The sequence below is a fragment of the Gavialis gangeticus genome, unplaced genomic scaffold (assembly GCF_001723915.1).
Source record: "Gavialis gangeticus isolate Ggan-Ray unplaced genomic scaffold, GavGan_comp1, whole genome shotgun sequence".
Taxonomy (NCBI): domain Eukaryota; kingdom Metazoa; phylum Chordata; order Crocodylia; family Gavialidae; genus Gavialis; species Gavialis gangeticus.
This window is the reverse complement of record NW_017729030.1, coordinates 65,739,316-65,751,390: the sequence shown is the minus strand read 5'-3', so window position 1 is coordinate 65,751,390 and position 12,075 is coordinate 65,739,316. Positions and strand designations below refer to the sequence as shown.

The 12,075-nt window shown below is 42.4% G+C and overlaps 1 protein-coding gene across 1 annotated transcript in view; it reads left to right on the top strand.

Annotated features, from left to right (window-relative positions):
- TNKS (tankyrase) overlaps positions 1-12,075 on the top strand; it is a 264,386-nt gene that overhangs the window by 192,210 nt on the left and 60,101 nt on the right. Inside the window, exon 13 of the mRNA XM_019521853.1 lies at positions 8,933-9,104. Coding sequence (XP_019377398.1) covers positions 8,933-9,104 — 172 coding nt within the window. The remainder of the gene's footprint in view (positions 1-8,932; positions 9,105-12,075) is intronic.

Genomic DNA, 12,075 nt, shown 5'->3' with positions numbered 1-12,075 from the left:
TTTTGAAGGGCTTTTGGTTGGACTTTTTGAAGGGGTCTGGAGTCTTCTCAGGAGTCTTGGCTGCAGGTTTTTATGGAGTCTTGTCTGCTTTCTTAAAGAAAGTGTCCAAGGAAGTTTGGACAGATGTTCTCTTCTTTTGCTTGTAAATTTCTCTGTAGCAGCTGTACATGTTGGATATGCCCTTATTCACTGATGCATTGTGTTCAATGTTGGGGTCATGTTCCTCAAACAGGGACATGGCAGCTTCCAAATGTTGAAATGCCTCAGCCAACACTTTTGTGTCAAGACTTTAAGAGGAGGAGTCTTTCCAACAGTGGGTGCATCTTCCTCCTTCGCCACTTTTTGCTGTTCCAATTCAATGAGGTCCTCATTAGTTAATTCTTCAGAATGTGATGCCAGCAACTCATCAGCATCTTCTGGTGCAATGTTTAAGTTGAGTTCTTTGCCCATTTCAACAACATTTTTGGTCACCTCTTCAAAAAGCCTTGGAACTCAGACACAAACTTAGGACACAAGCCTGCCTTGCCCCAGTGGGGGCAGCAGCCAGACGAGTCTCCGCTTCTCCCATGGCCTCCCAGCACTGCCTGCCTCTCCCTAGCAGGAGCAGCTGGATGAACCACAGCTTGAGCCATGGCTTCCCAGTGCAGCCCCGGCACTGCCTGCCTCACCCCGGCAGGAGCAGCCATGGGAGCTGCCAGATGAGCCACAGCTTCTCCCACTGCCCATAGCCCCCACTCCGAGCCTGGTGCAACCCTGGCTGGGTAGCATTTTCCCCAGCCCCTGTCCCAGCCCCAGCCCCTCCTTCACTACAGGGGCTTTTATCTGCCCCCCACCCCTACGGCCCTTCTCCCTCCCCTTGCACCAACAGACCTCTATCCGGTGTCATAAAGTAAACCCAGGTCGGAACTTTGAAACTCAGATGTCAATTTACAAACGTTGCAACTGCAGTTTGTTGTAACTTGAGCCGTCGTAAGTCAAGGGCTGCCTGTATGCTAAGATGTTGAATTAAAGTTGCAGTCCAAATTCAGGTATTTCCTAACTTAGGGACCTTAGTGTAACCTTAATATTCTTTTACTGTAGTTTTTGTGCCCAGATATTTCAAATGCGACTTTTGGCTGATGGTTAGCATGGCTATCTTGGCTTATAAGAGCTGGCATAGTCACAAAACCTCCCTGAGGCATGTCAGTCACTTGACTGCAGAAAGGTAGATCAGAGGGTTTGTCAGCATTTCACTGTCTTAGCTCCACACAGTAGAGTACTGGATCATAGGAATGAGATGGGCTTTCCAGACCATAAAATCCAGGCCCCTGCATTTGCAATCAACCATTTGCCCAAAAGAGTGTACAAAAACATCTGTTCTGGCCCTTCAGGCACACCATAGACACAGAGATGTGGCACTACAGCGTGCCACAAATAAAGAGCTGAAGAGGTGTGGGCACCACCAATCCCTTAGCCAGTGCAGTGACAAAGATTATGTTATGTCGAAATAAACCCAGATAATCCCAAATAGATAACCATCCCTTGCACTGCAAAAAATTCCATTTGTCCTTGCTGACCTGACTGGTGAATAATTCCTTCTCAGCACCACATGTGCCAGTTGTTTTCAAGCAGAGCACATGAACAAGACTTACCAACCAAACACTATAGAAGTTTTCAAATACAACCAGGAGTACCACTATCCTGGCCAAACTCCTACCTCTTCCTGTGGGACAATGTCCTGTGTCTTAGAAAAGGCAGACAATACCCCAGAAGATACATAGTGTATTCGTGGAGTTAGTGGCATTCTGCCTCATCCCTACATGTGACCAGCAGAAGCCCTGAAACATTGGATTCCTGGATCCTTCCCACTAGGGCTGTGCAAAGTTTTGGTAGCCAATTCTGTTTGGAGGAGATTCGGCCCAATTCGGCAGCAGAATCTCTGAATCCAAATCAAATCGAATCAAGAGACCCATTAAAAATTTGAAATTGAATTGGAAACCTCCAAATAGATTTGGAAAAGATTTGGTGCTGATTCGGAGATTCGGCCATAAACTAAACAGGCAGCAGTCCTCACCATGCTGGACAGGGCACAGCTGCCTCCAGCTGGTAAGTTTGTTGTGGTGGGCAAAGTGAGGAGGGAAGGGGGGGGGCTGCAGATCAATGCCCCCACAGCAAGAGAGGAATTAGGGCTGAGACTGGGACAAGCTGCCCAGTGGGGGGGCAGGGGGACAGATCACCACCCCCCACAGCAAGGGAGGGGTTGGGGCTGAGGCTGGGACCTGGGCTGGGGCAAGTGCTGCCCAGGGACGGGGTGGGGCGGCTCGCGCCACTGCATGTGCTGCTGGTCTGGGAGATGGTCATGTGGGGCCTTTCCAGCGGCTCTCGCCGGTGCTGCTGCCACCAGTCTGGGACAGCATGGGGTGGGGGCGTGTCGCCCAGGATCTGTGTGGTGTGGGGTGGGCAGACCCGGGGCTGTGCTGGACGGAAAGCACTGTGAGCAGGGGCTACGCTCCCCCGCCTCCCCGCTGCTTGCCCATGGGCGGGAGCATGTCTTCCTCTGGATCAGGGTGGGGCAGACAGCACAGCAGGGGCTGTGAGGGGGCTGCAGTGAGTTTTTGGATGGCACATGCCCCCCATGCCCTGGTGCTGCTCACCCAACCGGGACAAAGCCACTGCTCATCCATGAGTTGTGGGGAGGCTGGGCCAGCTCCTGCCGCTGCGCGCCACTTGTCCAGAGGCAGCACGGGCTCAGTCTCGTGCCAGCTCCACACTGGTTGGGCTAGTGGTAGGGTAGCATAGCCCCACTCCCAGCGCCTTCCACCTTTTGCCCAGAGCAGCCACGGCCCTGCCCGCCCTGTGCAGATCCTGGGGCACATGCCTCCGCCCCATGCCCTCCTGGGCCGGCTGCAGGAGCAGTGGCAAGAGCCGCTGAACAAACTACCACATGAGCAGCTCCTGGACTGGCAGCGCACAGTGGCACAAACTGCCACACCCCCTCCCTGGCCAGGGCTGCACTCCAGGCAGCAAGACCCTGCTGCAGAGCGCAGCCCAGCAGCAGGGGCTTGCCGCCTGGAACACAGCCCTGGCTTCACCCACCCTGCGGAGTGCAGCCCGGCAGTGGGCAGCTGGGCCTAGCCTCCTGGAGCGCCATCCAGCCCAGCCTGCCCCGCACAGATCTGGGGGCACACACCCACTCCTGTGCCCTCCCAGACTGGTGGTGTACAGAGGCACAAACCCCCCTCTGAGTCCTGTGCCTCCCTGCCTCAGCTAGGCAGCTTGTGCCTGCTCCAATCCCTCCCTGGCTGTGGGGATGTTGATCACCCCCCACGCCCCTTCCCTCCGCCCACCACAACAGACTTATGAGCTGGAAGCAGCTGTGTCCTGTCCAGCATTATTGAGGACTGCTGCCTGTTTAGTCTATGGCCGAATCTCTGAATTGGCACCAAATCTTTTCTGAATCAATTCGGAGGCTTCCGATTTGACTCGGACCTTTTAATGGGTCTCCTGATTCGAATCACCGAATCGAATCTCTGTCCCTCCAAATTGGCCGAATCTGAATTGAATACTTGCCACTTTGCACAGGCCTGCTTCCCACGTGCAGGTTCAGTTTCAATACCATGGTGAGGTGCTGGTAGCTGATCAGACTCCCCTGCCTCTTCAGTTTTGTATACTGTCCATGTTGCTTTATGGTCATGTTGGCATTTGCATATATTTTAGCACTTGAAAGTAATGCCTTCTCAAATATAGATAGAGAGAGATCTAGAGAGAAAGATCTGTAGAGAGATCTATAGGTATAGATCTATATATAAATAAATTGTGAAGCTATTAGTTTCAAGTGTTAAAATTATGCAAATGCCAGCATGTGTGTGTATAATGTTTTAAAATTATTACTTCCATCTGAGCTCTGTTTCCTTTAGCCAGTAGGGTATGAGAAATATTTGTCCTCAGCTCAAAAGACAGCTGACTTTTTTTCTTTTGCAGGATGTGATCTTAATCCCCATCCTCTACCAATCTGGAGGAGAAAGAGAATCTCACAGTTTTAAATATCATACTGAATATCACTGCTAATGCCTTCTTCCCATTGGTACATGGGGGTTTGACATGCAAACTAAAAATGTAACATGACTGTCCTGTTGGCCAGATATTGTTACTCAGAGCTGTCAAATTAAGATATCTGCACCAGAAATTCCTTTTTAATGACTTGGAACAAAACTGCAGAAAATTTGCCTGAAGTAAGCCTGGGATGCTACAGAAGTGTTTATTCTCGGAATTTTGTACCCCAGTGCATGTTCTGGATCGGTGCCATCCATGCCTGTGCACACCTAGCTCCAGTGGTACCCTTTCCACTCAGAGGAGCCTTTCTCCTGGCAGCTCTCCTTGGAGGCAATCAGGTTTGCAGACCTCTGGTCCTACAGAAGCACCAAAGCCTCTCATCTTGGCTGAGGCATTGCCTCCCAAAAGCTCTGTCTCAAGAAGGCTTTGACAAAAAGGCCCAGCTACTCTTAAAGACATAGTTGCTACCTCCTGGTATTCTACTTTCAGTAGATATTTACTCAATACTCAATTTTTTGCAGTTTCCAGCAGTAATACATACTTAGTGATCTGCTTTCAGTCAAATTGTTCTTATGACAATGATTTAATGCAGGGATGTCAAACTCATCTGGCCCTATGGTCCAGGTGAGTGGTGTGGGACCAGTCCGTGGGCCAGCTAAATAGTGCAGGGCTGGCCCTGCAGGCCAAATCAGGCTGAGGGTCTGTCCCTTCTCCCACACGCTAGGTTGAGTGCCTGTGGTGCCTGCTCTGCCTGCTCTGCCTGGTTCAGGACTGCACCACACATGAAGCCTGCTCTGGGACCTGTACTGCATGCAGCAACACCCCAGACTGATTGGAGGAGGCACTGCATCCAACACACATTCCAGAGTGGATGCCGCTTGCATCCCACATCCCTGACCAGCCAGATCAAGTGCCTGTGCCACTGTGTCTCAGACCAGCTGAAGCGAACACCACAGGCTCTTAGTCTGCCACACAGTGGAGAGGCCCTGAGTAGGTCCAGCATGTGCCTGGAGACCTACGGGCAGCACCCCTCATTTAACATGTACAGCACCACTGATGCACTAGATCATTGTCTTATTGCCAGTGGGAAAGTTCTCAGTACTGAGATTGCATTGATCAGTCTCACAGGATCAGAATCCTGATTTCCTGTTCTATCAGCCCAAACTGCGCTTCCTTCACTATTACTACCTTGCTTTAATCACAGAGCAACCAATAAAATAGACCGGTTGTTCTCACATGTTTTGGACGTGACACACGTAATTGGACTCAAGGCACCCCTCCAAATTTTCTATGAATCGAGTGGCACCCAGACTATTTTACATTGTTGCTTGCAGAGAGGCCAGGCAGTGGGGGTTGGAGATTGGCCAGACAAGGACAAGCCTGAGCCTGTTTTGATACCCTGGTTGAGAATCATTGAAATAGACTGTTCTGTTCTTCACTGTCAGCACCAAAATACTGAAATGTCAGTGGTTGGGAACCATGCATGTGACTCTAAGAAAATCTTGCTAAGATTGTAGAAAAGCTGGGATTTTTACATGTGAACATGTAACTATATTAGAAATTAAGTCTGATTCTACTGAGATGCAACTGAATCAGTAAAAACATTCTTGCATTTTTCCATAGGACTGGGAGGATACTGCAAACATTCAGTATTTGACACTGACAGAAAGCCAATATTCTAATGATACAGTGTCTAAATGTTCCCTGAACAGATTCCAACTGTTGAGCTGTTATGGTTGACTGACATTACATAAGAATATTGCTGTCGCACTATATGCCTACTCTGTGCGAGACAGCAGCAGTGCAGTGATGAAAATAATTTCTTCAGTGCCTGATGGTACACATCCATTTTGATTTTTTGTGTGTGTATATATATTATATGTACCTTTGATGAAAAAATTAAAGGGACAAAGGGAAATAACAGAGATCCTTGCAATACAAAATATTGCATAGGGAAATTAAGTTTTATAATGTTTGCCCAATGGACTTTGACAGGGGATTGCTGTTTTAAAATTGCACCATTAGACCAGTGATATGACTTCTTCATTATAGTGTGAAGAAATTGAATCTAGGCACTGAGTCTTACAGAAAGCTGTCAAATCTATCACTTTCTGGGCTGAGTAAATGTCTCACGAAGGATGGTCTTTAAAGCTATGTAGAGTTTTATCTGTCTGATTGGGAAGTGCTCAAAAGGAGGATCTACATGAGTGACAATCTCTTTTTATTTTATTTTAGTGCAGCTTGAATGATGACCTGAGCTTTCTTGTGTATATCTGCTATGATATAGTTTGGATATTTTTCATATAGAGTATGGTGAGATACTCTTGCTTAGAGTTTAAAAGCAAGTAAGGAATATGAAAGGACAGTGAAAATTTTAGACCTGAAATTCATGTGAGATACCCAGAGATGTCTTATTAGGTTGGGCTTACTGTAAATCTCAATATATATTTTTCTGGAATCAGCAATTTATATTTTTGTCTGTCTCATGCCTCTGAATTATTTTTAAATACTCTTAATTAGTTTCCAGTCATAACCAAATGGGTTAACACACTGCCCCCAGATCTAGTGCTTGTGCCTTAGTTTCCAGCTTTAAATGGCTCTCGAAAGGTCAATTATATCCTTGGATTCATTTTAGATCAGTGCTGTGTAGCTTTGAAGGCAAATTGGCTTTAAAGGGACCACAGGTCCAACTGAAATATCCCCTTGAAAAATGGGAAGCCAAGGCACATTTTACCAACTGCTCCAGAGCTGAAGACCAAAAAACACCATTTGTTTGTATCTAGCTTACATGCCCTCTGATCAAGAACCCCCTTTGAGTCTGTAGATGAGCATTTGGGTTTTTTTAGATGGCTCCGAAGGACATAAATGGTTTAGAAACTAAGAGAAGATGTGAGTGCAGTACGAAGACGGTTGTTATACAACTTCTGCAAGAGTTATTTTCAGATTTGCATTACAATTATTCCAGATAGTGTTGGACTTCAGGGAGGCTAGTCTGGCTGCTATACTTCTGTTGTTCAGGGTGTTCTGTTATAAATGCAGAAGTTAATGGTAGGGAAGACCTAATTTCTAGTTCTTCTTGGGCTAAATGGAGCATTGCTACCTATGGTCAGTTTTAATTTGCTTCATTTCTACTGATATCTATCCTTAGTAACTATGGGCGCACAAACAACTCTTCCACATAGGTGCATGCCTTTGTTATAGTCATCTTGGTTCCCAAACAAAAATATCATCCTTTGTAATAAATTTGTGGGTTTTAGGTATTCAACATCTGATTTGTGTTTATGGTATTTCTCTTATAAGGCTTTTTCAGTGTGTAACCATGAAAGGTAGCATTTATATGAGCTGAGCAGGGTTTGATTTACATTCCCCTCTTCTCTCCCTGCCATTCCTAGAGAGTTACCAATATGCCTCTGCTTAGAAAAATCTCTGCAGTACAAGTTGTGGATTTCCTATTAGCATTATCTTTAGTTCTAGAAGAAATTTGAGTGGTTTCAGGTCTTGTGCATTATGCTACATATGTGCTGTAGACATTTATTCTTCCTTAAAGCCTGTTAGATCCCTCCAGTACAGGTTTGCGTGAAAGTATTGTTGATCCTATCAGATATTTTGCATAGGTCTGCCTCTAATCTATGTCCTTTAGTCACTGTTTAACTTAAAATGGGGATGCATTTTTTTAATTGACATGCAGTGGAAATATAGTAGGGTTTGCAGGCAAAAATTCTAGCAGGAATTAAGGAGTAAAAATCTTGTTTTCACTAGGATAATGATTTTTGAGGAGTAACACAAGAGTTTTATAAACTATTGGTATCTGTTGTGCATGCAGCCCGCACTCTATAGTCATTAATGTTGGAAGCCGATAGCAGGTTTTGTGACAACTTCCAGACAATGTAGAGCAGTTTTTATATTTCATAAATTGATAAAAAGCTGCATTTAAATTTGTCATCTGTTTAAATTTGCTTGGAGTAGCTCTTAGCTACAAAGTATCTTATTTGAAAATCTCTTGTTAAAGCTTGTCTTGTCAATTACTCTCTTATTTTTTCTGTAGAAATCTACAGTGATGCCTCTAATTGTTTAGTTTAAATCATTTTATTAGATCTCATTGGTAGGTTTTGTACCTTCAGCATGTAGGTTTCCATTACATTACTCTTTTTACTAGAGATGCTTATTCGTCATTTTATTATGAGAGTCTACATTATCTTATTTCTTGTTGCCTCCTTATACATACTACAGTACTATGTACAATCTTGTACACAGTAAAATACTGTAGTTTGAAATTTTTATTTAATTAAAAGATGAATAAGTAACAAGAAAAAATATGTTAACTAATATAAGTTTCATGGCTTGCATTTTTTTAATATGGACAACTCTCCTCAATTTGACCTCTTTGGAATTTTTTTAATTATGAGGAAATGTTAAGTTTCACTCTTCTGTGGTTGGCACGTGGTAATTTCCTTGAAGCTTAGTCCAGTATGAAATTCTTTAGTTAATTTACACCTAATTTATTTTCCATTTTCCATTTGATTTTTGCTTATATGGATACTTTTAATAGAGTGACTGTTCCAAATATTAATTTTCCAAGTGAAGTTCTTCAAAACATTAATAAAGTTTTAAACTATATATTATTTATTATAATTATTTATCTGGTTAGCAACATAAATTAATAACCTGATTTAAATAAAAATAGCCTGAAATAATCAAATACTTAAAATAGTAACTTTCAAATTCATTCCTTATTATTCTGTTTTAAGATTTTGACTGTTTTAATGCAGTGGGATTGACGGGGAAACAAACTTGCATTGAAGTTTTGCTTGTTTCTCTACCCCTGATTAAAGGGTAGGGGACAGATGGAGTCTTGTAATTAGAAAGATACTTTATTTAATATTGCTGAATAATTTTTCAGATGAATGCACTGGACACACTTGGTCAAACAGCTTTGCACAGAGCTGCTTTAGCAGGTCACTTGCAAACCTGTCGCCTCCTGCTGAATTACGGCTCTGATCCCTCTATCATCTCATTACAAGGTTTCACAGCAGCACAGATGGGAAACGAAGCAGTACAACAGATTCTAAGTGGTAGGTAAAAATAAAGACTACATATTTTAATATAGACTCCTGTTCTTTTACAGTTGTGATAATTTCTCAGACTGCTTCTTCCAGTATTGTGTTATACCTTCAGCAGATATGTCATATCTTCATTATCCCATGACACATGCACATGCACACACAGGTGCACACACACTTGAAGCTTGCTCTAAATTTGTTACTCTTGACAGGTTCTTCCCCACACTCTCCCAAGTGAGGTGTTTAAATTTTGAAAAATATTAAACAGGTCATATTTGTTCCACACCTACAAAGAAGCAAGGAAATAACAGTGGCAGAGGATTGGTTTGTTTTAATTTATATCATTCAGCTGTCTCAAAAATGAAGATGTAAGAATTGCCCAGAATAGCTGCACCTTCCTGGGAATGCTATACAATTAAAAAGTGAAATATACTTATAACCTTTTGGATCTTCCTATAGTTTTTTATTTCAGTGATAGGGGTCTTCAGCATGAAAGACCTCTTATAAATTCAGACTACTTAGCTATGCTTGTTTGAAACATTCCCCCACCCCCCACCCCCAGTTAACCAACCTGTTGATAGAGTTTTAGTGCATATGTATAAAGGATGCATCTGCATTAAGTTTAAAAAACTACTCAGTGCTTGCACTACCTATAGTCATTTGTTGCTTTTAGCACATAATTCTGCTAGTCATGTTTTGTTTACATTTTGAGGTTACTTTAAAAAAAAAAGAGTTCAGAATTAATAAAGTTGACTCTGCTTTTTTAACATGATAACCATTTTGAATTATTCCTGAAAGAACAATGAAGCGAATTTTTTTTCAATTGAAAATTATTCTCGTATGATAAAAATGGTCCAAGAGGGGAGAAAATGTTTGATATATCAAGCGGAGTAGTCTGAAAGGTACTTAAGCTTCTAATACCTTTAAAAACATGTTATATATATTTTATTATTGGTGGTCTTAACATAGAAGGTATAAGCAGAAAAATAGGGATAGCTGTTAAAACAAGTGAGCTCCCATGTCAGATGATTGTCCAGTAGCAATATATTTTTCTGTCACTCATAAAAATCAGACATTTTTACACTAAATGTGAAACAGTAAAGAGATGCTTGAAAAGGCCATCACCTTTTTCATGGAGAAGAATAAGCATCTCCAGCTATTTACCCAGTGACTGAGCATATAGATCAAGAGAGTAAGTACATCAGCAGATAACTTGCTCCAATTAAGCATGCTGGGTAAGGATATTTTGTACTGGAACTTTCAAGTAACCTGGGGGAAATCCAAACCTTAGTGAAAACCAACAGAAATTAGGAGCCTAATTCCCTTTGTCACCCTTGAAAATTTCCAGTTTATATGGTAAAAAAGAACATGCATTTTACAGTGGCAATATCCATATGAAGATGAATACTTTTTTTCAAAATGGCATCTTGTAAAATGTTACATAAAGGAGGTATGTAGATAGCTAGTTTATGTATTTAATTTATACCTGTGTGTAGTGTGGGATCTGACAAATACTTTAAAAACACTTATTTAATTGACTTATTTCTCATTAATTAGCCTTTTCTACAGGGAAAAAAAAAAGCTTCTTTCTCCTTGGTGTGTTTACACACACATTCATACACACACACATCCATGGACACTCAGACAGCCACCTAAAAGATGGAGAAACAAGATATGTGTACTAGTTTGTGATGTCTTCAGGACTATGTATGGCTGTTGCTAGTTGTCTTGTGTGTGCATATTTTAATGCTAGCAAATGACTTACAATTTTGGTATAAATCCCTAATTTTACGCAAAATATTCCTATTTTTTTAATATTGCTTTAAATATCTTTTAAAATAGCAAAAATATTAAGCCTGCTTTGATGTAAAGATTCTTATCCCATTCCTTCAGTCCTGTGTATAAGTTTATTGGTTAAAATATGGTCAAGTAGTCTTGGTTTTTTACCCACACTTGAAATAGCTGTGAGATCACAACCATGAAAACAGCTTTCTGATGACCTCATGGCTGAGAAGTCTGCCTTTCCTCAAACTGGTACTAAAATTGTGGTTATGATCATTAAATGTAAACATGTAATATATGAAAGCTCATAAAATGGGATTATTAGGAAGGGTTTTAAGTTTCTCTTAGAAAATGCTGTTTGTTTTTCTTCTTCTATTAAAGAGTAAGTATATTTGGTTTTTTCCTCAGTGCAGCTCTGTGAGTATTCAGACCCTTTCTATAAACAAATTTCAACCTCTTGGGGGGGGTTAATTTTAATTTCCCAATATAATCAAATTTATTTTGCAATTGAAGTCAGTCAGCATCTGGGCCATCTCCTATTTACTGCGGGGAGGAGGGAGCTGAATTTCAGACAGCAAATGAGAAAGCAACAGCTGAAGAGCAGAGTCCCAGATGCTGTTCTGGACTCTTATCAGCATAGTAAGATGCTTACCAGGTTTATCTCCATCCTGCTCAAAACATTGAGGAGGTTGTGGCCAGTGCAAGGTGAGGTGGTGAGGGACTGAAATTTTAACCTTTTCAGGAAAAAAGTGAACATGATTCATTCTATGACTTATCTAGAACCACCAATGATAAGGAGCCTGCTGTTTCCCCTCTCTAGCAGTATTTCTTTGCATCATTTGCTAATCTCCACACTAAGCCACTGCTAGTGGAACTTGTTTCTTGAGCTGGTGCTACAGGCAAAACAAAGTGTTGGCAGCTCACATGTTCCTTCATATAACAGAGTTGGGATTCCATGATATGCCACCTGTCAAGAGTGTCTCCTCCCCACCTGTACAAGTGGGTTTCTGGATATACCTTTCACTTCTTCCCCATCTTTTAGTATATATTCTCCACTGAACACAAAAGCAATGGGAAGGCAGATTAGTATAGCTTTGTGTCAGCAGCTGGATTGTCTGCTGATTTTCCAGTCTCTAACTTCCTGCCTGCTATCTTACCAGACTTCTTCCAAAGCCATGTCTTCTGTCAGGAAGAGAAAGCC